Source organism: Plecotus auritus (assembly GCF_963455305.1).
Source record: "Plecotus auritus genome assembly, chromosome: 3".
In the NCBI taxonomy this organism is placed as follows: domain Eukaryota; kingdom Metazoa; phylum Chordata; class Mammalia; order Chiroptera; family Vespertilionidae; genus Plecotus; species Plecotus auritus.
This window is the reverse complement of record NC_137772.1, coordinates 220787203-220814288: the sequence shown is the minus strand read 5'-3', so window position 1 is coordinate 220814288 and position 27086 is coordinate 220787203. Positions and strand designations below refer to the sequence as shown.

The following is a 27086-nucleotide window of genomic DNA, read 5'->3' as shown; positions in this document are numbered from 1 at the left end:
CCTCATCATCACCCAAACCGCCTCATTGCCAGCCAGCTGCACAGTGAACCTGGGCTCAGAATTCTCCATGCACAGAGCTTTCCAGTCTTCAGGTGAGACCGCCCCCTGCACCCCCTCCACACTTTTCAGTTCCCAAGGAATGGGCCCACGGCAGCTCTCCTGGTCACAGGGATCCTTGGTCCCCAGACCATCCACAGAGACGTCACCCTCCACCCACCCTCGTGTGCACCTCTTCCTAACCTGCCACCCTGTGGCTGGATCTTAGAGGTTCCCCACTATGTGAGGATGTCTGGAGGTCCCAGGACATGCCCCTGGACCGAGCCCATGGGTAATACCACTCAGTTCCCTCTGAATGCAACATGCTGGGCATGTTTGGACATTGTGTGTTCCTGTGCTGTGAGGCTGTGTATACATTGGTGTGTGTGTGTGTGTGTGCATATGTTGGAAGCATGCATATGTTGGAGGGTGTGTGTACTTGAGACACGTTTGTGTATGTGTATGTAAATGTGTGTTTATGGCTGTGTGGTATGAGCTTGCAGGTGTGTGTTGTGTATTTGTGGCATATGTGTTTACCCATGCATCTATTTGTGTCTCTGATGGTGTATGTGCGTGTCTAGGTGGGCATTGGTGGGATTGTGCTTGTGGTGTGCACAGTGGATGTGTAAGACTGGGAGGTCTGGGATTGTGCATGTGTAGGCATGTGCTTGGGGTCTTGGTGCCAGGCTCTTTTCTTTCCCATCTCACTTCAGTGGGGTGACCTTCTCCCCCAGCTGAGGACGGCGGCTGAGGCCACAGGCATCGCCGGCTAGCTCCCGCCCCCTCTGCGGACCAGGTGGTTGCCCAGGTCTTTGGCTGGCCCTGGTTTTTGGCAGGTGTGGGCCCCGGGGGCAAGGGTGGGTGGGTGAATCTGGGGCCAGGGCTTGTGTGCCACCCTCCTTCCCTCCCCACAGCAGGAGCAGCAGCGGGAAAGGTTGGCGGAGGGGGGCTATTTTGGGAGCGTCTCCTTAGCAACAGCTGCCACAGGCCGTCTGTGGCAGTTTTCCTATAGGTGCTAAAATATTCCACCCTGGTGACTACTGAGTACTGGGGGTAGGCGAGGGTGGGAACGGAGAGTGGGAGAGACCCCTACAGTCCTCTATCCCCAGGGCACAGTCTGCTAGGATGGGTCCTGACCCTCTGGACCCCACATGCCCTTTCCCTGCCTCTGGTCCTCACCCTTCAAGGCTGCTCAGACTTTAGATCTGAGACAGGCCAGCTGTGTCCTGTTCTGATTTCTGAGCTGCCTCAGTTTGGCCCATCTGTAGAACAGGCTGGCCGGACTTTAAGGAACGCTCTAGCCCAGGAACCTCTGAGCTCTGTGACTGACATTTTGATGTGCTCTTTCCCTTGCCTCCCAAGTCGTCTCACCTCCCCGGCGCGCCTCTCCTCTCCAGTCCTCCCAGCCCTCTGCCGTGCTCTCGGGGCCCCTGTGGGACCAGGGAGGCCTCTCAGAGTGAGCCCGTTAGACAGTGCTCTGCTGGCCTGAATGACCTTCCCCCAGAAGCTAGCAGCTGGTTCACATCCTGGGTCAGACAGGTCCTTACTTCCTGAGTGACCCTGAGCAAGGCCCTTCCCCTCCCCAGGTCTCAGTCCAGTCCCTCCTGTGAACCAGGGCTAGTCATAGTCTCTGCCTCAGAGGGCTGCCAGGCTCAGATGAGAATGGAGGATGAGCAGGAAGCTCTGGCCAAACAGATAAGGGTTTTACCAGCACTCTGCGTCAAGCTTCACAACAGGTCTCACCCTTCCCAAGAGCTGTCCCTGGCCACCCGGGCCACACCACATGTAACATTATGGCCCGTGCCTAGTGTCCCATCGGTCACAGTGCCTGTGGCACAGGGTCCTGGTAAGGACTAAAGGAGGCAGAGACTGTGGCAGCCTAGCATAGTGCTGGGTGAATGGTGTGCACTCACGGGGTGCTTGTCCTCGACTCCATCCAGGGGATGCGTCTGTGTTAGATGATATTCTGAGGCCCAGAGAGGACAAGCAGCTTGCCCAGGGTCACCCAGGTTCTGACACCCAAGCCCACCCCTCCCCCACGCTCACAGCCTCTGCACACCTGTCTCACCTCCCTACCCCCTGCCTACTAGAGCTCCTCAAACATGGAATGAACAATGATGAGTTCCTCTTTCAGATTTTAATCATCCTCAGAACAGGCCCTTAAAGGGGGCATTATCCTCCCCCTTTACACAGGAGGAAACCGAGGCTGGAGGGGAGGGGTGCGCTGCCCATTGTCACATAAGGTTAGACGGCGGAGAAGGGACTCTTTCCTGGGGTCCCTGATATTTTCCCTGCCTAGCGCTGCCCTTTTTGCTTCTCCCCACCCCCTCCCAGTCTACCCTCAGCCTGCACAGGACCCTCCTTACAGGAGATGAGCAATGGGAGCCAGGCTGCGCCCCAGACTTAGCAAGGTCACCCTCAGATGTTTCTTCTCAACTTCCATGACATCACAGCCACCCCGCCTCCCCTTCCCTTCTCCCAAAAGTCACTGCCCTCAAGTCCCCACCCTTCTTTAAACTGGTGCCCAGGGACCTAATATTAGGAACACATGCTCTGGGTCTACAGACACCCCTGTCTCCATCTCCCCCTTCTACCTGCCCCTCCTCTTTCACCTGCACCCCACACTCTCAGGGCCAACACCAGGCCGGGCCATTTGCCTCACCTGCAACCTCCTACTCTCAATCCACGGAAAGGTGTGATAGGTACCAGGCACACGTCTGCTGCGGAACCCGCATTCAGGTGGCGTGAGTTTCACCATTCATTCACATACCAAGATCCATTCAGCGGGACTTCGGTCCTGGTTGCATGCCTGTGAGAGCACAGCTGGGTAATGGGGAGAGGGGCATGGGATGGGGCATGCACGTGGAGGTCTGCACCATGGTGAAGGCAGGACCGAGAAGGGACGGTCACTTTTTCTGAGCAGCTCACTGTGCGCTCTGCATGCTTGTGCATCTACGTCACCAGATCTGCTCCTTGGAGGGGAGGGACTGTGAGGGCCCCCGTTTCACAGACAGGTTAAGTAAAACACTTGCTCAAGGTCGTGCAGTTCTCAGTGCTTTGGAGCCCAGGTTGGCCCGACTCCCAAGCTCCCTTAACAAGAACCACATTGGTGCCCAGTGCTGGATGAATGAATGAGGGGGTGATGAATGACTTCTGCGGGGGGTGTCAGGAGACCTTCCTAGGGGAGGTAGCATGGAGGCTGGACCTGGAGAAGAGCAGGAATTCTCTGGGCAGAGGAGGAGGAAGGGCATTTCCGTCAGGAAGAACAGCATGTGCAAAGGCAGAGAGGTGTGGAAGCATCTGGTGTGTTCTGGAATCTGTGGGAATCAGGGTGTACGTGTAGGTATAGGGGGGTGCGGTAAAGTGGGGCCTGGCTGTGCATCCCCCCAGAAGTGGGGACCAGATCCTTTCAGGTGGGGGGTGTGGGGCAGGGGGGCAGTCACGGTGGTTCACGTGTTGTGGTTTCTGTGCTGGTTGCATCTTCTGGGGTCAGCTTGAAGGAGCTGGAGCTTTCATATTCAGTAAGTTCTCAGTCTGACTTGGGGTGCCTCAGTCTCTCCCTCTCTTAACTGGGGTAGTCGGAGATGGCCAGGCTCCTGGGAAGTTCCTCTGGCTGTCTAACTGCAGGTGTTCTCTCATCCTACTGCCCTGGGGGAGCACTTTCCCACCTGCTTCCCCAGAGCGTTGGAGTGAGGTGGCAGAATGGCCAGGGGAAGTGGGTGGCTCCCCAGGGGCAGGGGTGCTGGGGACTCTCTCCCCCCGCCCCCCACAGTCCAGAGTGAGTGGAACTCAGACCTGGGTCACAGTCAGGGCACCACCCTCCCATAGAAAAACACTTTGAAGTAATGGGGATGCAGAGAACAAGAGACTGGGGGTTGGACCATCTCTGTCTCTCTGGGTGACTTGGGCAGGCGTGTGACCCTCGCTACTCAGTCTCCCAGTCTGTAAAATGGGGCGATGCTGCCCTAGGTGATTGTGAGGGCCTCTCCAGCAGGAGCGGGGCGCATAGGGTCCTTCACTGCCGGTACTTCAGGAGGGGAAGAGGGCCCTGAGGGGAGCGGCCCGGCGCCAAGGAACCCAGTACCAACCCTGTCCCACCCACTCCCATGCCGGCACAGGAACCCTCTCCACCTGCCCCTGGGGGGCTGGAAGACCCGGGAGCGGATTATCGGAATGGGTTCTGGGAGGAGCGCTCCGAGGCATGAAGAAAACCCGGACCGGACTTCGGGCAGGAGCGGGGCCACGCAGCCCCCAGCCCTGCGCGACGGGCGGTGGGAGAGGGTTTGAAGTCCCCCCTCCCCCCCCCGGCGGAGGGGAAGGGGCGGGACGGGCCCGTGGGCCGTCGGGGGCTCCCGGGCTAGCCGGGTGCTGGTGGCGGTGCAGCCCCCGCAGCGGGGTGCGGGTCACGTGCGAGGAGGGGCGAAAGTCTCGCAAACGGGGCGGCGTGAGCCGAGTTGGGAGTTCTCGGCGCCGCGGGCGGCGGGAGCTCGGGCTCCCGGGCGAGCCAGGGACGCAGCGGCGGTGAGGCCTGGGTCCGAGACGGCGGGGCGCGCCGAGAGTGCAAGGGAGAGAAAGACGAAGAAGGACAGAGACGGGGCGGGAGACAGACTGAGACGCGCAGAGGAGAGACGCCGAGCAGAGAGGGGGAGGCAGGGGAGAGGCTGGGAGGACGACGGGACGGAGACAGACTCGCAGGGAGAGACAGCGAGAGCCAGGGAGACAGAGAGACAGGGGCCGGAGAGAGACAGGGGCCGGAGAGGGGCGGAGACGGGCCAGCGGGGAGGTGGCGGCGGAGCACGGCCGTCCGCCCGGAGGTCTCGGAGGTCTCGGGCGGGAGGCAGCGCAGCGGGGCAGGGAGTGAAGCGCAGGGCGGGTGACAGCCGGAGAGCAGCGCAGGGAAGGCGCCGGCGGGGGGCGGGGGCGCGACCAGCGCAGGAGCCATGGGCCCTCGGAGCCCCGCGCTGAGCCCGGCCCGGGCCCCACGATGCTGACGCCCAGGCGGCGCAGAGGGCGCGGCGCGGGGCAGCGCTGAAAGTTGGCGGCGGGCAGGGAGCGCCCGGCCGTGCGGAGGCGCGGCGAGCCGGACGCCCGGAGATTCAGGGACAGAACCCCCCGACAGCCTGGGAGGGGCCGGGGCCGGCCGCCAGGTTCGCGGGGAGAGGGCGCCGGGACTCCCCTCTCCCCGCCGGGACGCCGCCCGCCCGCGCCGTGGGATGTAGAGCCGGCGTACAGCCTTCCGGACACCCATCGGACCTCTGCCCCGCGGTAAGCCTGGTCCGCGCGCTCCGCTGGCGCAGTCCCTCGTCTGTCCCGCCCCGTGGGAGTCTGTCCTGGGCCGGCTGCTTTGGCCCGGTGCGCCCAGTACCTTATCCACGACCCGACTCGGGTTCCTGCGAATTCCCAGGAGCTGGCGAGCCCTGTCCTTCTGTCTGTCGGCAGTGGCGAGGTCTGGGTGGATGCCAGGAATGGGGGAGAGGTGGGCTGAGCTGGCCTTGACCTCCTGCCCCGGTCACGACCTTTCCCTGCCTCCACCCACCTCCAGTTGTCTCTGGGTTTCAGAGGAGTTTCAAGGCAGGTGACTTGTGGCAAGGGGGCGGAGGAGCTCTCCGTTCCACATCCCCAACCGCAGCCTGTTTGCAAAGGGCCCTTCCATCTGACCAAGAACAAAATCCCACTTCCAGGTCTTGAGCACTGACTTCGGACCAGGCGACCCAGGGTGAGGGGACAGGGATCCAGTAAATGAGACATTTCACATCTCACAGTGGTAGAGACCAGCTGTGGGGAGGGACACAGACTGCTCTCTCCTCCCTAGAGGGAGAACCGCAAGCAAAGAGAGGTCTGGATTGAACCCCGGAGCAGGGAAACTTCCCCTGCAACATGCTGAGTCTCCCCCACCAGCAGCACCCACGTCTGCCTCGGTGCCCAGGCTCCAGGATGGGGGGAGAATGCAGGGAGACGGGCAGGCAGGAGTGCGGTGGAGGGACCAGAGGCAGGGTGGCCTGGAGACTTGGCAGGTGGGGGCCTCCAGAGCAGTAGGACGTCAAGCAGCAGGTGGAAGGGAAAGGCAGTTTAGGGAGGGAGGTCACACTGGCAGGGCCCTGACTGTGTGCGTGTGTGTGTGTGCATGCGTGTAAAATGTCTATTCCGCTTCTCCTGCACATCCAGTTCTGTCATCTCCAAGGGCATGATGGCTTTGGGGGCTTTGGGGGACTGTTGCCAGACTTTGGGGGCCTGAGAACCACATTATGGTCCTGGCTTGGACTGGGATGAGGGGAGCAAAAGGCCAAAGCGAGCAGTGGGGTAAGGGCTGGAGTGCAACATGGCAGGAGCAAAGGCTGTTGGCCATGGAGCTGACCCATCCATATTCAAACCAGAGCCTGGAGGACTGAGCCTAGAACATTCGACTGTTTTCCACTGGGAGGAGGGGCTCTCTCTGGGGCTTTCTCCACTGGACAGAGGGCCTGCATGTCCTCCAATCAGGCTCCTAGAAACCAGCTTAGCTAGTTGAGGAACCAGCACCCTGGACAAGTCACTTGTTCCTTGACCCTCAACTTCCGCATCTGTGGAGTGAGGACACCACTCCCTGCCCGCTGACCTCCAAGCAGGGCCCCTGGGCTCAAGTGAGCCTAGGGCTGTTCACAAGCTGCGGACGGGGCTGGGCAAGTGGGAGTAAGGATTCATTTTACCTTTTGGAAAATGCACAGCTAGTGGAGACGGGGAAATGTGGCTGGAGATAGAGAGCTGACCAAGGAGAGGAGGAATTAGAGGGAAGAGCTGGGGCTTGGGAACTATTCCTCAGGATCCCTTGGGTTACCCTTGAAAAAGAAGCTCCTCTCCCAGAAAAAAAAAAACCTTTGGCACCAACTGGGAACAGACAGCGCTGGCCTTGAGTTTCTGCTGGGTGACCTTGGGTAGCTGTCTTGACTTCTCTGAGCCTCAGTTTCTTCAACTGGAGAATGGGGATGATGGTAGTGACATCGGTGGGTTGCTGAGTGATTTACAGACTATGCCATGTCTCTGAAGGCAGCTTGCACAAGCCTGGGGCATAGTAGGTTCTTAACAGACATTTGTGGAAGAGAATGAAGTAGCGGTAGGAGATGCTGTGAAAAGATTTCTTAGCTTAGGGTAAGAGGGAAGGGGAGGAGGAACAGTGTAGGCTTACAGGGCGGGCTGGTTCTTAATGTGGATCTGGGGGAGGCGGGGGCGAGAGTTGAGGGGGGTGTGAGGAGGAGGGGGCCCCTCTGCAGGGACCACTGAGTCACGAGGACATGTAAGCGACATGACAACCAGCAACATGGTAACCAAGAGACTAGTGGCGGCGATGGGAAACGGAGCTGGAACGGTGTGTTGGGCGGGGAGGCTCAGGACTGGCAGCACCAGGGCTGGAGGGGCCGGGAGCAGCCAGGCTGGCCTCTCAGAGTCAGGAGGGGAAGCCTTAAGTGCAGGTGGGCTGGGGAGGGGGAGGCCGGAGTGGAAGGAGGACAGGCGCCTCTGGGGTCTGCTGGGCAGGGGGGCTTCTCCGGCACCTCCCCAGGCTCCTCGCTCCTCTCCTCCACGTCTCCACTTTTCGTGCCTCTCCCCCTAGGATGCCAAATTTGGCTCACGCAATCTGTCGTCTCTCTTCTGAGATTGGCACCAGGACCAAAGCTGAGTGCATTACATCACTGCAGCTCCCCCTGCGCAAGGAGAGGAGAGGGAGGGCCAGAGGGCCAGGGACAAGCGGCCAACCCACAACTTTCCTTCCTGACTTCCTGCTTACTCTCCTGCCTCAGTCCCAGGTGTTGGGGGCTTCTGGGAGCAGCCAAGGGGAGCCTAGAGACAGGGCAAGGGCTCTAATTTAGGGGGACTCCAGGGTCGAGGCAGGAGGTCAGGCCATGCTGCTGGCCCCCTGGCTAGGTGGGGCCTGGGAAGCCAGAGCCTATGTTCAGGACCCCAGGTTTCCATGGCCTTGCCGTGTGACCTTGGGCAGTTCTCGCCCCCACCCCATGCGGAGTCTACATCTGTACAGGGAACAGCTGGCCACTCAAAATCCTGGTGACTCTCCTGAAAGAAGATGCCCTTGAGCTCTGCTGCTCTCCTGGGCACAGAGTCCTGAAGTGTGAATTGCTCTCTGTGACCTTGAGCAAGTAAGTGACTTTACCTCCCTGTGCCTCCACCTCTTCGCCTGTGAAATGGGGAGAGCAGAACCTGCAAAGGCACTAGATGTGAGAGAGGGGTGACAAGGAGAAGAGAGAGGGTCTCTGGCCCCGAAACCACAGACACTCAGAGGCCCCGTGCTCCCAGCATGCGAGGCTGGGGCGGGGGCAGAAGGACAGTGTCTCCATTCAGACAGCAGGCTTGGCGCTTCAAATCACTGCTCTGGCGCCCTCATTTCACAGAACTAGAAATCGAGGCCCAGAGAGGGAAGTGGAGCCCCCCAAGGTCACAGTGATGGTTTAGGGCAGGGGTGGGCAAACTTGTTGACTCGAGGGCCACAATGGGTTCTTAAACTGGATCGGAGGGCCGGAACAAAAGCATGGATGGAGTGTTTGTGTGAACTAATATAAATTCAAAGTAAAGGAACGGAGGGGAGAGCAAGAGAACCCGATAGAACAGCCGGATCCGGCCCGAGGGCCGTAGTTTGCCCACGGCTGGTTTAGGGGGTGGAAGAAGCATAACTGGGGCCTGAACGTGGGGCTCCTGGCTCCCAGTCCTGATTGGAGATAGACAGGCAGATGCCCAACCCCAGGGGGCAGAGTGGCGGCCCAGACTGGACCCAGGAGCTTTGGGGGCCCAGTCCTCCCTTTGGCTCCCTTCCTGCTCTCTGGCCCCACCTCCGCCATCCCTAGACGTTAATCCCACCCCTCATTTGATCCATTTGTAAAGCTTCCTCTCAGGTTCATTTAGAAGCCAGTTTCAGGCAGTCCCAGGCAGGGCAGGCTACCGCTGGGGTGAAGCTGGAAGATTGTGGTTCCTCTAGAACAGTGGTCGGCAAACTCATTGGTCAACAGAGCTGCAGTTTGCCAACCACTGCTCTAGAAGATTCCCAGAATGGAAGTGGAAAAGGCTGGGGAGCATCTGTGGGTGCTTTGTAAAGTAGTGAGCTCCCCCAACCCCCCTACCAGAGCTATTCAAGCAGAACCAGATGGGTATGTGCCAGGGATCCTAACCCGGTGACCCCAGCTTTCTGGATGAGGTTGAATGACATCTCCACCTCCAAAATCCCAGGAGTCTTTGCTCTCCCCGAGGAGGTTCTGGGAAGCAGCTCCCATCAGTTACCTGTTTCTCAGCAAGGAAACACATTGTCGCCAGGAGCTTTTGCAAATCTCTACTCATCCTAAGTTTCCCAGCATCCCCACAATGTCGAATTGATGTCCCAGTGTTACAGATGGGGGAGCCACGGCTCAGAGAGTCTATGTCACTTGCCCAAGGTCACACAGCAGGGAAGTGGAGGAGCCTGGGTTTTTGAGTCCAGGCCAGTCTGGGAAGAGTGGAGAATGTCCCTCCGCTGGCCTGGATCTTGGCAGGAGATGGTCTGTCGCCCCCATAGCATGACACCCCCTCAAGGACTGTCTGGGGCTCCATCCTGAAGACACCCAAGGGAGAACTCATTCTACAAATGGGAAGACTGGGATTCAGAAACAATGAATGACCTGCCCAAAAAGTACCGAGAGTTAGATTTGGGCCAGGGCTCTGTCCCCTGCACCAGTGGGTGAAGAGTGATGGTGATGTGAGGTTTGAGATTGGGGGTGCAGATTTCAGGGTGGTCTGGCATGGGGCTGAGAGGCTAGGACTATGGGGAGGGGATCAAACCTGGAGAACAAGAAGGGGAACAAGCAGGGACAGCAGGTTCACCTCTGTCCTCCCTGGTCCCGCCCTGGAGCTGTCCTCAGAGGTCTGTGCCATACAGCCTGTGAAGTCAGGGAAACTTGGGGTGGGGCCTGCCTGAGAGGGGCGTGGAGCCAGCAACCTTGGGTGTGGTTCCTGTGTGACCTTAGGTCAGTTCCTCGCCCTTTCTAGTTTGGTCCACCCATCCGTGTGGCCGAGAATCGGGTTTTATGAGTTATTTCCACAAAGTAGCCACCGTTGGGCTGCCGTCCCAAAGTGCTCTTCCCATCCCCCTGGGGATCCTGGGCCCTGGGCACGGGGCGGGCAGGAACCTGGGGGCTGGTATAACCTTGCAGCTTCCTCAGCCCCTCTGCCCTCCTTGGGGTATGGGGGGGATCTCCAGGCCCAGCCCTTTTTCTCCTTTTCATCTTTATTCTTCTCCTTCTCCCTCTTCCCTGGCTACGTGGGCTGATCGCTGCTCAAACTTTTAATTCAGATGGTAATTGAAATAATAATATGGGCTGAGGCCCCTCTGCTTGTGACGATGCAGCTGGTGGAGCGCAGCTATGAATAGACCTTGAGTCACACACGCGCGCGCACTCCTGAGGCGCGCACACTGCTCCCGGGGTGGTGGGTGGGGTACAGCGGGGGGTGGGGGGGCGCAGGGGGGCTCACGCTCCAAGTTGCTCTGGGTCTCGCCCCCCAACTCCCAAAGCCTGGGGCAGTTCCATCCCTATGGCCCACTGTCGGGTCCCTGTGGCGACTTAAAGACTTGGGGCCGCAGCTGTTCCCCCCATTTACAGGGGAAACAGGTTCAGCCAGGGCAGTGGCTGGCTGGACACACGTAGAAAGTGGCTGGGACTGGATTTGAACGGGCGGGCTTTGCCTGATTCTCAGACCACTGTTCTTTCCAGGACACACAGGCCAGGCAAACGGGTGGGAGGAATGCTGGGGGTGGCCCCTGCCCTTCCCTTTGTATGCCATGCCCTGTCTCCTCCCAACACACACACAGTCATGTGCTCACACACTCACACTTGCACACTCACACTTTCCCACTCACACTTTCCCACTCACACACGAGTTACTCAGATAGATGATGATATTGATTGGTGGCTGGGGTGACAAAGGTTTCTGGGAGGCCCAGCTGCAGAGTGGGGGACGACCCACTGTGTGCCAGGCTCCGAGCTGGGCTTGATAGTCATTACTTCGTGTAATCCTCCCTGCCGTGCTCCGAGGACCATCACTCCCACTTTTCAGATGAAAGAGCTGAGGCTTGCCTGGCTGGTGTGGCTCAGTGGTTGAGCGTTGACCCAGGAACCAAGAGGTCTCCGGCACACGCCCTGGTTTGCGGGCTCGATCCCAGTAGGGGGCATGTAGGTTGCAGCCAATCAATGTTTCTCTCTCATCAATGTTTCTATCTCTCTCTCCCTCTCCCTTCTCCCTCTCTCTGGAAAAAAAAAAAAAAGTACATAAACTGAGAAGCAAGGGTTTGTCCAAGGCCCCGCAGGTGGAAGGAGCCATATGTCCTTTGTCCCACCTCTGCTCCCAGTTCCGGTCATTCTGGGACCCATTTGTCCTCCTGAGGAGGGCGGGTGCACCTCCTCTAGCCTGGGGCTCCCATCCTCACCCTGCGAGGGTTCCCCTCTTCCCCGTGGCTACCTGGCCACTTGCTGACCAGCCTAGTCGAGCAGCAGGAACATCTGGCCTCAGTGGGCAGGGGGAGGGGAGGTGCCATGAGGGGCATTGGCAAGTCAAGGAGAGGGGCCACTGAGAAAGGTGGGCCTCGGTGTTCCAGACTCCAGCTGGAGCTGTGTAGGGTGAAGGCGTTGTCATGGTGACCTATCAGCTGGGAGCTTTGGCCTAGGCCTGCTCGGGTGGGCCCAGTGGGCAGGGCATAGGGGGTACATTGGGCAGAGGCAACCCGTGGGCCTGGGACGACAGAGAAAACTCCCCAGCTTTACCTGGTGGCCCCGATTTGCTCCTGTGTCTGCTTTTTCTCCAGACACAGATGGAGCAACTGAGTCCAGAGGCCACAGTGATTGCCCAGGGTCCCAGCAGCGGTGCCAGAGCTGGGGCTGGCCTGGAACCCAGAGCTCTTCCTCCCCTGGGCTGCTGACGCCCTCTCTTTCTCAGACATGCCCTATACGGCCGGCTTTGGAGGCAGGGAAGTGCTGAATCCCATCAACCCCCTGTCCTGGGCAAACCCCCAGATTGGAAGGAGGGGAAGGGGCAGCAGCTGGTACAGCTGAATGAGGAAGGCTGCCCGAGGCAGGAACTGAACCCCAGCTCAGCGACTTACTTCTCCCACACGACCTTGCCCGGGTCACTGTCCCCCTGGGAACCTTTCTTAGTTCCTATGTGAAACTTGGGCCACCGGTGGTGACAGGGGGATGTGCCTGGCTCTTTCCTTTGGTTGTTCCTCCTGTTCTCAGAGCCCACCCAGCTCCCCTGCCTGCAAGGATGGGAGGGGACCTCAGCGAGGCTGGGGAGGAGGGGTACATGCCCTGTGAGGGCCTGATCCCATTTACCTGATGGGGAGGTTGAGGCGTGGGGGAGGGAGTTTGCTCAGCCTTGACTTGGTGGTGGAGTCGGGTTTCACTGCTGGCCTCTGGGACTTCTCAGCAGTCTCTCCCCCACCCACCCCCACCCGAGCTCCTCTCCTAACCCCTTCCCCCCAGGCTCCCGGTAGGAGCTCTCCTCTCCCACCACAGGCCTCAGAGCCCAGACCCCTCTGCCCTGTGAGAGTTAAGGTGCTGCTCAGCCTGGGGGACAGGTGGAGTGGGGGTCAGCGATTCAGGAACTCCATGAGGCCATACAGGGGAGGCGGCAGGCTCAGAACTAGAGTGGCCCTGGCTGCTATGGGTGACATGGGGGACAAGGGGTGCCGTACTCTGACACATGGGCATCAGAGCCCTCCACACCCCTCCACACCTCACCATCTTCACGGGCAGCCCACTTGTCTCTAGAAGGTTCTGCTAATGGATACCTGCCTCCCACGTTGGCCTCTGCTCTGCACTCTGGGGCTTGAGGGACCCAGCCTGTTCTTGAGAGGAAGGGTGGCCACTTCCCCCTGCCCCACCCCCACCCCCAACCCCACCCCCAAGGCTTAGCTGCTCCCTCAGTGGTCCCAGCTGAGGCCTGTGCATGGGAACAGAAGATGGGGTGCAAGTCCAGCTCCACCCCTGAATGGCTGCGTGGCCTCGGGCAGCCTTTTCACCTCTGAGCCTCCCTGCCCCGAGCCGTGAGGGTGCGCTGGCGCCCTTGCATCTGCTGGGGATTGCTGGGAAGATCCCATGAGCCTGTGTGGAATGTGGCCGGTTGTTGACGAGCTGCTGTGTGGCTCGATCACTCAGTGGCAACTCCTGGCAGATTTCCAGACGTGCAGCCCCCACACTCACCAGCTCACACCTTCCGATCCTGCTTTTCTGGCCACGAGTCCTGCCCTGTACCCTCTCAGCCCTCCCGACCTGCTGGGTGGGGGGAGGGCTGGCTGAGCGCCAGCGCCAGGCCCTGCAGCTGCAGATCCTGAGCCACCTGACCTTGGAAAGAGTCTCTGGCGAGTTTCAGCGCCACCGCCCCCCAGACCCCGGGCAGGAACAGGGCTGCAGGGAAGAGAGGGAACCGGACGGGGTACAGAGTGGGCCATGGCCTCATGCCGGGGCTGGCCTGGGTCCCTGAGATGACAGGCCAGGAGACAGCGAGGGAATGGACAGCCAGCCACGGAGGGTTACCGTTCCCGGCTGCAGTGGTGGCACGGCAGAGCCTCACTGCCCACACTGCAGAAGTCTACCTGAGGAAGGGTGAGCTACCTGTCATGGAGGTGTGCAAGCAACTGCTGAGGAGCACCTGTTAGGGGAGCAGCAGCAGGTTTCACACAGGTTCAGGAGAAGGGATTGGACCCAGAACCCAGAGTTCCTATTGCTTGGGCCACAGCATAGCACTCCTGTGACCCCAAAGGTCTAACAGCCTGTTCTTCCAAGTATTCCCCGTGACCTCCAACAACTCCTCCCATGGCGGTGCCCCCCAAAGCCCATGGTCCAAGCACAGTTGGTCACAGCTTCAGACAAGCCCGAAATCCCCATTTCAATCTGCTCGCAGCTCCTAAACACCCCACAGGTCAGTGTGTTTAAATCGCATGCAGGTCCACCTTGGCCGGTGTGGCTCAGTTGGTTGTGCGTCGTCCGTGCACGGAAAGGTCATCGGATTGATTCCCCGTCAGGGCTCATGCTCAGGTTGTGGCTCGATCCCTTGATGTTTCTCTCACATCGCTGTTTCTCTCTCCCTTTCCCTTCCTGTCTTTCTAAAAGTCAATAAAAAGCGTGGCTCAGTGGTTGAGCATTGACCTATGAACCAGGAGGTCACTGTTCAATTCCCAATCAGGGCACATGCCCGGGTTGTGGGCTCGATCTCCAGTAGGGGGCATGCAGGAGGCAGCCAACCAATGATTCTCTCTCATCATTGATGTTTCTATCTCCCTCTCCCTCTCCATTCCGTTCTGAAATCATAAAAACATATTTAAAAAAATAAAATATATTTAAAATAAATTAATAAGTTGCATGTAGGTCCTGACCCATCTGTGGTTGTAAAATTGACTTAGTGAATTCACTACTTATTTTTATTTTTTTAAAATATATTTTATTGAGGAAGGGAGAGGGAGAGAGAGAAACATCAATGATGAGAGAGAATCATTGATTGGCTGCCTCCTGCACGTCCCCTACTGGGGATCAAACCCACAACCCAGGCACGTGCCCTTGACTGGAATCGAACCCAGGACCTTTCAGTCCGCAGGCCGATGCTCTATCCACTGAGCCAAACCAGCAAGCACTCACTACTTATTTTTAAAAAAACAAAATAGCAAGCACTTTGCATGTAGGGAGAGTAAGTATTATTTTTTTATGTTTTTGTTTCAGCTTTTCAAATATATATTATATAATGAGTAGCAATGTACAATATGTTTGTTTCTACTCTGGGTCTTGGTCAAAAAGCATGAAAGCTACTGCTCTGTATAGAAGTCCTGGGGTGCCACTGATCGGGGGCGCAGATTCCTTTTTCCCAGGATGCTCGGTTCCTAAAACATAAGCGCGGAGAATTCTGGGATGCGCCTACTCTATCCTCCCAGACCATCCATCTCTTGCCCAGTAGCCCACTTAGCTCCAGGCCCGGAGCCTTCTGTCAACCCCCACCCCCACCCCAGGCCCTAGGTCCTAGGTCCTGCTGTCTGCCCAGCCCAGCCCTGGCCCAGCCCTGCTTCACGTTTGTGCTCCCTGCTTGCCCCACATCTTCCTGGGGACCTTCTCTCTACACCCTCTGCTGTAGACCCTTCGTTTCCTGTCCTCACGTGTTGACACTCGGAGCTCAGCAAAGCGGGCTGAGCCTTACTCACATGTCTTCCTCCAGCACATAGTAGGTGCTCAGTAAATGTTCATTCGTTCCACAGTGATTTATAGAGTGCCCTCCGGGGCAAGGCACCGTGCTGTGATAGCGACGTGCCAGGCAGGAGGGCAGATGCCACTGCAGCTCAGCATACATTTAGGGTGATGAATGAATGAATGAATGAATGAATGGAGTCTCAGAGTCTCTGGCTTCAGTAGGCCGATGGGCAGATGGACAGACATAATGAGTAAGCACCTAGCACCTGGCCTGCGCATAGTGGGCATTCTGATAGCGACAGTCTCTCCTGGCTGTGGAGGAGCTGGAGTGCTGGGAAGGAGTGGAGGCTGAGTGTTCCTCCCGCTGTCTGACCCTCCTAAGGCAGCTGGCTGCACCTGGCTGGGTCCTGCACGTTTCTCCCCGCCAGTCCTTGGAGCTTATCTTTCGGGCCTAGGACACTGAGTACGAAGCCCAGATGCCCTGATGACCCCCTGGGAGGACACCTGAGGGTCAGCAGAGGAGAAGCCAGTGGTCCATGGGAGGGTGAGGCAGAGGCCGAGGCTCAGATGTCCTGTCCCCACTCCAGAGTCGCAGAAGGTCTCCTTCTGGTCTCCACTCAGCGGCCACCTTGTCAAGAGGTTCTCCCTGGCTACGGTGACAAAAATAGCTCCTGCTTGGTCACGTTCTGTCACATCACCCTGCTTAGGGCCTTTGTGAGAATCATGATGGCTGAAATTATCTTGTTTCTTTGTCAGTCATCAGATGTTTATGAAACGTCTGGGGCTCAGGGGTGAGGCAGAGATTCAAGGTCCCTGCACTTAAGGAAATTGCAAATGAAATGGGATTAGTGCTGTGAGGAGGTCAGGGCGCAGACGGACAGATGGACGCAGAGTGCCCGGGGGTCTCTTGGAGGAGGCAGCCTTTGAATCAAGACCTGAATGGTGGGAAGGTGTGGGCGGTAGAGTCCTGGAGGATTCCAAGCAGAAGGGACAGCCAGTGTAAAGAGCCAGAGTTGGGATTGGACTTGGTGTGTTCAGGGGACAAGAAGGAAGGCCCGGGTGGCTGGGGTGGGGTGGGGAGGGGAAGGTTGAGGTCAGAGGAGCAGGAAAGCCCCTCCGCTCTAAGCTGAGGAGCACCGTGGGTCCTCCGCCCGTGGAGCTGGGGCTGCAGGGGGAGAGGAGGCAGGAGGTGCAGGGAGGAGGAGGCCGTGCCGTGTCCGGTAGCGAGGTGGCTCAGAGCAGGGAGCCCTCTGCAGGTTGCATGCACTAGGTGTGGGGCCAGCGTCCAGGCCCCAGTCCTGGGGGTTCTCCTGCCTGGGGGAGCTCCTGAGCCCTCAGCAGGGATGAAAATAGCAGCTCCCCTTCCAGGGTCTCCCGAGGGTCAAAGGAGTGGCCGGGGCTCGCGGCCCACAGCAAACACTAAATGTTAGTTGGACCACAGTGCGCCGACGGCTTTGGAGAGGGTTGAAGGATGACACCAGGCGCTAGGCCTGAGTGGACCCCTCCCTGGGAGGTCACAGGGGAGGTGGAGAAGGCAGGGGAGGGGCGATGGGTGGGTCTACGCGATGCTGAGTTTGTGATGCCTCTTGACACCCAGCAGACACGGGGAGCAGGAGCTGAGTTGGCTCGTCACTGCTTGGAAGGGTGACAGGGGCCAGGTGGTGTTTCAGCCACGGTGAGCCTGGGCACCGCACGGGGTGGGCACGTAGAGGCTGGAGGAGGGAGAGCGAGGAGGGCAACCAGAGAGCGGCCTTCGGGCCTGGAAGACTCACAGCGGAAGGTGAAGGCCAGCCAGGGGAGGACAGTGGGGACAACCGAACCCTCAGGGACTGTGGGGAGAACGAGAGGTGATGCTAAGGCCCCCTCTTCAAGAAGGGCTTCTGCACTTTACAGTTTAGAAGCCCTCACCTCCAGTACACGGTCCATCTTCGAAACGTGTGTGCAGTGAGTGCTCTTCTCCCCCTTACGGATGGGGCTCAGAGAGGGGAAGGCATTTTCCCACAGCCACACGGCGCATAAGTGAAGCAGATTCGAGCTTTCTGGGATCACAGTCCCTTTTGAGGACCTTATGAATGCTATGATCCTTCTCAGAAAATACACATATGTACACACTAATTTTAAAACCTTCTCTGTGCCTTTTTTCCTGTAGGTAATACATTCATATGGTTCTAAAATTAAAAAGACACAACGGGAATACAGTGAGAATTCTTCCTCCCACCCCATCCCCAGCCACCTGCTTCCCCTCCCCGGAGGCAGCCAGTGGCACCAGTCTCCTGGGTCTCCATCCGTAGACAAGCACAGACAAGCAAATATGTGTATCTAAAAATTTCTCTCTCCTTTTTTGTACAAACGGTAGATACTATACTTGGTATCCATCACTGTTGCTTTTTTTCACTTGAAACACATCTTGAAGACCCACATCGCTCCCTGCAGGGCTCCCTCCTCCTTTTTTCTGGCTGCGTGGTGAGCCTTTCGGGGATGGGCGGCAGGCTGCTGCCAGGCTGGGCAAAGGGGGTGCGTGACAGTCTGCAGGCCGTGGGCGTGACTGTCTGCAGGCCGAGGTCCCAGGAGCACGCACAAGTGTCGCAGGCTCTCCAGAGCCACCCAGGTGCCCAGAGCAGGGGAGGGAGTGAGCCTGGCATTTCATTTGGCTCTCACTCCCCTTCCCAGTGGCTCCCCGCCCCCCACCCTTCTTAGGTGCGGCCTCTGGGCCCAGCCAAGATCCAGGGAATCCTGTGTGTGGGAATGAGGGTGTTGGCCTCCACTCCCCAAAGCTCTCCGACACCCTCTCCCTGCACCAGCAGCCCCTGCTCCTGGAGACTTGTTTGCTGAGAGGGCAAGGCCAAGGTGAAGGGGCAGGGATCTCCACGCCCATTCCCACCCCTGACTGGGGTGCCAGGATGGGGAGGGCATCGTGGGCTGTGGAGTGGTCACCTCTGCTCCCACCACAGCTACCTCTTCTGCCCCCACACCTCCCCGCCTCAGCTCAGGAGTTGCTGCCTTTTTGGCCTGGAGGGAGGGTATCCAGGAGGTAGGGTATCCGGGAGGGAGGGTATCCGAGTGGAGAAGGGAGGTGGGGCCGATGGCCTCGTGGGCGGGGCTGGTCAGGGCACCTGGGCAGCTCTGCTAACAGCCCCTCCTCCTGGCTCCCGGCCGCTGTCCCCGTGTCCTCTGGCTCTGCACTCAGCCTCCCTCTGCTGTGTCAGGTCTCCTGTGCGGAGGCGCTGGCTGGGTCTGAGCCCTCTTCTCTGCTCATCCAGCCTTCTGGCCCCGAGATCTCCGCCCTCGCAGCTTAAAATATCCCCGGGGCGGTCAAGGTCTAACCAGTCTAACTCCGCGCAGACCTGGGGTCTGACCTGCCGGGCATCTCCATCAGGACATGCCAAGGCCACTGCTTACTAGAACGTGTCACCCCTCAAACCTGGTCCTCTTCCGTGTCCCAGACACAGGGGCCTGCTGTATCTCCTGACTCACACCAAAATGTACAAGACCAACCCAGGTGAAACCTCTTTGTAAAAACATGTTTTTATTGATTTTTAGAGAGAGGAAGGGAGAGGGATAGAGAGAGAGAAACGTCGATGGGAGAGAAACATCACTGATTGGCTTACTTCTGCATGTCCCCTACTGGACATGTGCCCTGACCAGGAATCGAACCAGTGACCTCTTGGTTCATGGGTCGATCGATGCTCCACCGCTGAGCCACACTGGCCAGGCAACACACCAGACTCGTTCTGGAATGTTCTACACCCTGCCGTTCACACAGACACACAATTCTCATGGCCACCTTGACTCCCACTCGTGACTCAGGCCTCGGTTTAAATGCCAGTTTCTCAAAGAGGCCTTTGGGGACCCCCAGCCGACCAGAGCCCCGCGTCCTCTCGTGCGGTGAGGCTTGTCCTCAGGTGCTCACGGATGGTGGCTGCCGCCTGCGCTTGTTGTTGGGGAGCGTCTCCCCAGCTGGCCCGTAGCGGGGCGCCCGCCGTGCCTGCCCCGCAGCAAGTGAGCAATAAGCAGCCACAGGGCGCGGCGTGGAGTGTGCAGCGACGGGATCCGAACCACAGCAGGGGGAGGGGAGTGGACGCACCGCCAGCGGGAGACTGGGGTTCTGGGGAAGAGAAGCCTGGGAGCCCTGCTCGCCTCCAGATCCTTGTAGGGGGAGGGGCCCGGGGGTTGGGGTGTCCCTGTGGTGGGTGGGACAGAGTAATTGATAGAAGAGACTCCTGGGGGCGGAGTGGGGGGGGAGGCGAGCTCTCCTTCAGGGCAGGGGCCAGGTGTCGGCTGCAGCACCGGGCGCCCTGGCAGGTTGGAGCCCTGGAGTCCTCCAGCCAGCAGCTCCTGCCACTGCCCATGTGGGCCTGTGCGGACAGTCTGGGGAACATGCTTTCTTTCTCAGCTGCTCTTCTGCAGGCCGGGTGGCTGGGCGAGAGAGGTGGGGTGCAGAGCTGGAGGGATGAGCTGCTTCACCCCGCTGCGCAGAGCCCCTCTGGAGCCCAGAGCCGCCTGCGTGTCTAGGCTCTGGCTGGACCTGGAATCAAGGACCTGGGTCCTGGCGCCCCTCCCTGTGACCAGTTCCTCCTTCCCAGGAGGACGGACTTGACCGACGGGCCCACGGGGGGCCGGTGGATGTTTACTAAGTGGGAGAACTAAGTGGGAGAAACGTGTGATGTCACGGTGTTTCTTCGAGGCAGGAGAACAGCGTGTCTAACGAATGTGCTCTGGTATTGACCGCTGGGGTCTGACTCCTGGCTCTGCCACTTAGGAGCTGTGTGAACGCAGGCAAGTTGCTGAACCTCTCAGTGCCTTGGTCTTCTTCCTCCTAAAGTAGGGATCATAACGGTAACTCCTTTGAGGTCATGGTGAGGATGGCAGGAATTGATCCTGGTGAAGCACTCAGAACAGAGCCCGCACAGAGGAAGTGGGTGCTAAATGCTCCTTGCGGATTTTGCAACGTCATACCTCATACCGTCAGCCAGGGGGAGGGGCGAGGTGTGCAGTGGGATGTCAGGGTTCAGAAGAAGTTGTGGGGGAGGAACAGCATTAATTGAGCACCCACTGTGTGGCCTGCACTTTCATTGACAAGCTGCGTCTGGCCCTCAGGACCGCGTGCAAGGTAGGCATGGCTGTATTCCTTCCCAGGTGGAGACAGTGAGGCCCAGAGAGGTCAAGGAGCTCGCTGGAGCCCGCTTCCGGCCCAGCTCTGTGAGGTTCTGAGGCTCCTGCTCACTCACCCGGTCCCTCGTGCGGCTGTTGGAACAGACTGGGCAGGGCCATGAGACGGACACAGTGGGCTCTGAAGTGCAGGGAGGAGGTCCAGGGAAGGACCGGTCAGGCTTGGGAGTAATTTTGACCACCTATCAATCACTGACTGTGTTCTGGGCACGTGACGTGCACGGTCCTATTTATTCCTCATTACAACCTTGTGAGGCAATGGCTATTTTTAGCCCCACCAAAAGATGAGGCATGCAGGGACCAGAGAGGTTAAGTAACTTGCCCAAGGTCACACAGGCAGAAAGTGGACAGAGACTCGGAGTCGAAGCCACTGGACAGGGAGCGGGGGGAGATATGGGCTCTCGGCATTCACAAAGAGAAGAGGGTCAGACCTCCCAGGGTCCAAGGAGCAGGACGGAGGCCTGCAGGGGGTCATGGGCAGGAGCGGACACCCCGCCACAACCCCCCCGTGGCTCGATCCATCCTCAGCTCCCTTTCACTCTGAGGAGCACAGCTCAGCTGCCCGGTCCCTTTCCCTCCCCTGCAAAGCCCCGTGTGTTAGAGCTGAGAGGACACCCCCCAAACCAGGTAGCCAGACCTGAGGGGCCTCCTTCAGAGCCGGATGGGGGCAGGCTCTGTGCTCCTCGGGGGCTGGGAATGGGACGGTGTGTGTTCCTTCCACTTCCCACCCTCTAGAATCCTTTCGGGGCCCTGGGTGAGTCCCTCTGCCCTGCCCGCCCCCCTGGGCCTGCTCGCTCTGGTAGAAGAGTCATTCTCCCCCTCCGGACTATGTTGGGTGCCTTGTTTCATTACATCTTCCCAACTCTCCCAGGGAGCGGTTCCACCCTTCCACCCCCATTTTTCAGACAGAGAGAAGCATCGGGCTTGAGCAGCCAGTGGCCGAACCAGGACTGGAAGCCAGATTTTCTGACATAGTCATCATCATCATCTTCTTCATCTTCATCACCATATTCTGGGCCTTTCCCTGCAATGCCTGTTGACGCCCCAGCCGATGTGTCTATTACGAGTGCTGATCACGTTTGCCGCCACAGTGGCCTGGTGAGGTAGATACCGTGAGCAGCATCTCCATTTTGCAGATGAAGAAACTGAGGCCCAAAGAGGATACACTAGGAGGTGACAGGGCTGAGACCAGGAACCAGGTCTCACCACCCCAAACACAAGTGCATTATTTTCATAAAATGGAAAAGACGTCCAGGCGTGCAGACAGTGCGGCCCCGGGCTCAGGGGAGGCAGGCGGGCAGCTGGCAGTGCAGCCAGCGAGGGCTTTGGAGAGCGCAGGGGCTGGGGCCGGGCTGAGTCAGGGACCTGGAGCCAGCCAGACCGGAATCGGTACCCCAGCTTTGCCACTTCTGCCATGTGACCCCCTGATCCACATCCCTCTCCCCACCCTCACCCCAACCTGTGATTCTTCAGCTGGGAAGGGAAATACTAGCCCTGCCTGTGCTGTGGGAGGTCCCTAACAAATACCTGTTCAATAAACTGAGGGTTGCTGAGGCTTCAGTGAGATAAACCGGCCGTCCCGAGGGTTAGTTCCCTAAGAGCAGCCACAGATGATGGTTCACCGGGCCCCATGGCTGAGCTGTGTGGCCTCAGGCAAGTCACCTCACCTCCCTGTCACCCCACCTGATACCAGGAGATGCAGGAAGGTCCTGCAGGCTGGCCAAGTGTCCTAGTGTGGCTTCTGCCCTTTCCCTCCTGCCCCCTAGGCGCGAGTGTGGACTGAGCCTGCCCTGGGTCTCAGACCCGCCCCTGCTTCTGTCTGGGGCTGGGGGCCACCCAAGGCGCTGCCCCTGCGCCTCCCACGCCTGGTGAGGGTGCGCACGGGAGACTTGCCTGGGTTGCTGGAACCCACTGGGGCTGCTGCCACCCTATCAGCTTTTCTTCTGGAAAGTAGTGTGGACAAGGAATCACATCCCAGCTTTGCCACACAAAATCAGAGGGAAAAAGTAAGAGATGACAGAATGGGTCTCCTGCCTACCTCCTCGGACCCCTGGCCAGCAGGGTCTCCACTGAGACCCCACCCCCACCCCCGGCAGCTCCTCAGGAAGGACCGGACAGCCGCTGTGCCAGCGAACTCACACCTGCACCATCTCCCTGAGGCCCCAGTGTCCTTGGCCGCTGCTGCTCACTGTGCCATATCCCGGCTCTCTGCCTCAGTTTCCCTAGCTGTCCAGTGAAGTCTGGACTAGGGGCCTCAGGTTTTAGATGTTCACAGCATAGTAAAAAATTTTTAAAATATATTTTTATTGATTTCAGAGAGGAAGGGAGAGGGAGAGAGAGAGAAACATCAATGATGAGAGAGAATCATTGATCAGCTGCCTCCTGGGAATTGAACCTGCATCCAGGCATGTGCCCTGACCAGGAATCGAACCATGACCTCCTGGTTCATGAGTCGACATTCAACCACCGAGCCACACCGGCCAGGACACAGTACATTTTTTAAAGTTGGTAACTGGCACAGCATGGTCAATCCTTCACGTTGCCAAGAAAGGACATTAAGTTTGTAAAACGCAGCCAGCATGTCCCATCCCCATTCCTTTTCCCAGAGAAAGACTGTCTACCACGAAAGGAGCCCCAGGATGCGCTCAGACTGAAGGAAGTGCCGGAGGAAGAACCCGGGGCAAAGGGGTGGACAGCCTTGCCAGGTCAGGGACAGTCCCTTTGGGCAGAGAACCTTGGGCAAGGCCCTCACCCTCTCTGGGCCTCAGTGACCTCATCCATGAAAGGCTAGGTCACCACATGTTGTCCCCTCTGCTCCTCTCCTGGAGACCCCAGATGCCCTCGCTTCCCCTGCCCCCAACCTCACCCCAGTGCCCTCGGGGAGGACGCTCCTCTTCCTAGGAGCACCTGGGCCTCTGCCAGGGGCTCTGGAGCGGGAGTGAGGAGACCAGGCTCAGGGCTGCCCCCGGCCTCATTCTGGGCCTCTGAGCAAGTCGGTCCCAGCTCCGGGCTTCCCTGGCCTCCCGTCCATGAGGGCCCTGAAATCAGCGATCCTCTGTTCCTTCTGGCTCCGGTTCCTTCCGTGGTGTTAATGGAGGCAGTCAGGGCAGTGGGACGGAGCAGGGACAGAGACGCTTAGTGAAGGAAGACCTCCCTAGACACAGCTTCTAGCCAGAAGGCGCACCCGGCACCCTGGCTGTTGAGCCTCTGGGGGAGGTGGCAGAGAGAGCCTGGGGTGCCCGGGTAAAGGTGTGACCCCTTAAGGGCCAGCATCACATGGCAACATTACCAGTTAGGTCTTCAGACTGATGGTCTCACTCATCCCATTTTCCAGATGAGGAAACTGAGGCTCAGGTCAGACGAGTAACTTACTCAAGTTACAAGGTGGCTCTTGGACTTCCATCCAGGACTGCGGGACCCAGGGAGCTCCTTTGAAGGGAGAAGAACCCAGAGTAGGGGAGGGGAACTGTGGGGGAGGGGCAGGGCTCTCTCCCTGGGCTGAGAGAGGGCGTTTCTCCCTGGAAGAGGCAGGCTCCGGAGCCGTTGATCTCTAAATTACAGCGTTGGCGCGCACCGGTTGCTGCGGCAACCGAGTTGTCCTGAACCGGGGAAGTGTATAAACATTGCCACAGATGCACAATTAGATCAGGAAGAAGAATAGCACAGAAAATAGAAACTTTCAGCCTTATATAATTCTGGGCCAAAATGTTACCAGGAACCGAGGCTCGGGCCGGCCCTGCCAGCCGCTGGGCCCCGGGCAGCACCATCTCTGTGCTGGGCCCGTGGAAGAGAGGGATAAGGGGGGGTCTGCCCCCCACAGGCCCAGCTGGTGCGCCCTGCCACCGGCGGGGTGAGGGGCTGCCTCTGCCCAACAGCTGGGGATGCTGACAGCCTGGTCCTGCCTCTCACCCACTTCCTCCTGCTCCTGGGAGGGCGGGAGGGCAGGCAGGAGGGCACCTGGCTGTAAGCGAGCACCTATCGTGAGGAAGGGTATTGGTCCCCACTTTACAAACGAAGGAAGTGAGGCTGAGAGAGGCGAAATGCGTCACCTGAAGGTGACACAGTGGTCGGTGGGTGTGGAGCCTTCCCCTCTCTGCGTCTCCACACGCTGCACTCATCGAAGTTGACAGCACGTGGGGACAGAAGAGGTAGACACACCTGGGTTTGGGCCCACTTACCAGCTGTGTGGCCTGGGGCAGGTCACGTCCCCTCTCTGAGCCCCTCTTCCCTTTCCTGTGACATGGGAATAGCGATACCCACACAGGAGCCAAGCTCAGGGTCCCCCCTTCCTGTCTTGCCCACCATGGGGTCTCCCCCCACCACTGCTCCCAAAAGTCTGGGGACAGGACAGGAACCGAGGTGGGGCCGCAGGTCCCTGCATTGTCCACGGGACTTTCCGCAGTGATGGGCGTGTCCTGTCAGCGGTCCAGCGTGGCAGCCATAGCCATGAGCACTTGACTGTGAAATGTGGCTAATGCAGCTGTGGAACTGAGTTAAGTTTTTACTTAATTTTAAGCGAATGTGAAGAGCCACAGGTGGCGAGTGGCTGTCGTATTGGACAGCACAGGAGAACATCCTGCCCCGGAAAGACCCAAAGGCAGAGGGTGAACGCAGGGAGGTGAGCTGGGGCCGGAGCCCTCACTGCTCCCTCTGCTCAGGGCAGCTGGTGGCAGGCTGGGCATCAGGAAGCTCGGGCTTGGGGCAGTGGGCAAAGGAGGGCCGGAGGGGCAGCGGGAGGGCTGGGACTGGGCCCTGGGTCCTGGTGGCCTCAGCTTCTGGCCTGGCAGAGACCCCGGTCCTGGAGCTGGGCTGGCCGTGGAGGCACTGGATCGGGTCCCGACACCCTCCCTGTCGTCAGAGCCACCTTCCCGGTCACATTCTGCTGGCCCGGGCGAAGGAGGTCCGGGGGGCCAGGCCAGGGGCTTCCCCTTCTGAGTGTCTCTGGGTGGACGCCTTGCCACCAGAGCCGGGGTTCCCCGGGCCCTCGGAGAGGCCACCCCGCGGCAGCGGCTGGCTCCCAGAATCTCACGTGTCTGGCTTCCCCCCCTCCCCCCAGGCCCTGTGTCTTCCCCAGTGACCTCGCCTGCCTCGGGACATGCTCGGGCACAGCCGCAACGGGCAGGCCCACGTGCCCCGGCGGAAACGCCGCAACCGCTTCGTCAAGAAGAACGGCCAATGCAACGTCTACTTCGCCAACCTGAGCAACAAGTCGCAGCGCTACATGGCGGACATCTTCACCACCTGCGTGGACACGCGCTGGCGCTACATGCTCATGATCTTCTCCGCGGCCTTCCTCGTCTCCTGGCTCTTTTTCGGCCTCCTCTTCTGGTGCATCGCCTTCTTCCACGGCGACCTGGAGGCCGGCCCCGTGGTGGCCCCGGCGGGCGGCGGCGGGGCGGCGCCGGCCACCCCCAAGCCGTGCATCATGCACGTGAACGGCTTCCTGGGCGCCTTCCTGTTCTCGGTGGAGACGCAGACGACCATCGGCTACGGGTTCCGGTGCGTGACGGAGGAGTGCCCGCTGGCGGTCATCGCCGTGGTGGTCCAGTCCATCGTGGGCTGCGTCATCGACTCCTTCATGATCGGCACCATCATGGCCAAGATGGCCAGGCCCAAGAAGCGGGCGCAGACGCTGCTGTTCAGCCACCACGCGGTCATCTCGGTGCGCGACGGCAAGCTGTGCCTGATGTGGCGCGTGGGCAACCTGCGCAAGAGCCACATCGTGGAGGCCCACGTGCGGGCCCAGCTCATTAAGCCCTACATGACCCAGGAGGGCGAGTACCTGCCGCTGGACCAGCGGGACCTCAATGTGGGCTACGACATCGGCCTGGACCGCATCTTCCTGGTGTCGCCCATCATCATCGTGCACGAGATCGACGAGGACAGCCCGCTGTACGGCATGGGCAAGGAGGAGCTGGAGTCCGAGGACTTCGAGATCGTGGTCATCCTGGAGGGCATGGTGGAGGCCACCGCCATGACCACCCAGGCCCGCAGCTCCTACCTGGCCAGCGAGATCCTGTGGGGCCACCGCTTCGAGCCCGTGGTCTTCGAGGAGAAGAGCCACTACAAGGTGGACTACTCGCGCTTCCATAAGACCTACGAGGTGGCGGGCACGCCCTGCTGCTCCGCCCGGGAGCTGCAGGAGAGCAAGATCACCGTGCTGCCCGCCCCGCCGCCCCCGCCCAGTGCCTTCTGCTATGAGAACGAGCTGGCCCTCATGAGCCAGGAGGAGGAGGAGATGGAGGAGGAGGCGGCGGCCGCTGCGGCGGCGGTGGCCGCGGGCCTGGGCCTGGAGGCAGGCTCCAAGGAGGAGGCGGGCATCATCCGGATGCTGGAGTTTGGCAGCCACCTGGACCTGGAGCGCATGCAAGCCACCCTCCCGCTGGACAGCATCTCCTACCGCAGGGAGTCGGCCATCTGACCTCCGGCCCCGCCTGCGCCGCCTCCCACAAGAGCCTCTGCTGCGGGGGTGAGGTGCCAGGACACCCCCTCGGCACTCAGGACAGCGCTGACCCTGGCTCCGTGGACCTTCTGGAGGGAGGCGGGGCTTCAAAGCTGGGGGACCCCTTCCCTACTGACTCTGGAACCCAGGCCTGGGAAGGGCACCGGAAACCCTGTGCCCTGTCACTCGGGTTCCCCAACGCCTACCAGCTGGTGGTTCCGGGACCCCAGACTCACCATCCTTTCCCCACTGACCCTTCAAGG

At 59.5% G+C, this 27086-nt stretch overlaps 1 protein-coding gene across 2 annotated transcripts; it reads left to right on the top strand.

Moving 5' to 3' along the window:
* KCNJ4 (potassium inwardly rectifying channel subfamily J member 4) lies at positions 1-27086 on the top strand. Of its 2 annotated transcripts, none has more exons than XM_080661028.1 (2): positions 1-92; positions 25438-27086. In XM_080661028.1, exon 2 carries the CDS (start codon positions 25477-25479, stop codon positions 26800-26802), a length of 1326 nt encoding a protein of 441 aa, XP_080517154.1. In that variant the 5' UTR covers positions 1-92; positions 25438-25476; the 3' UTR covers positions 26803-27086. The 2 variants fall into 2 exon arrangements, with proteins under 2 accessions (XP_080517154.1, XP_080517153.1); XM_080661027.1 differs by lacking the exon at positions 1-92 and adding an exon at positions 4906-5301.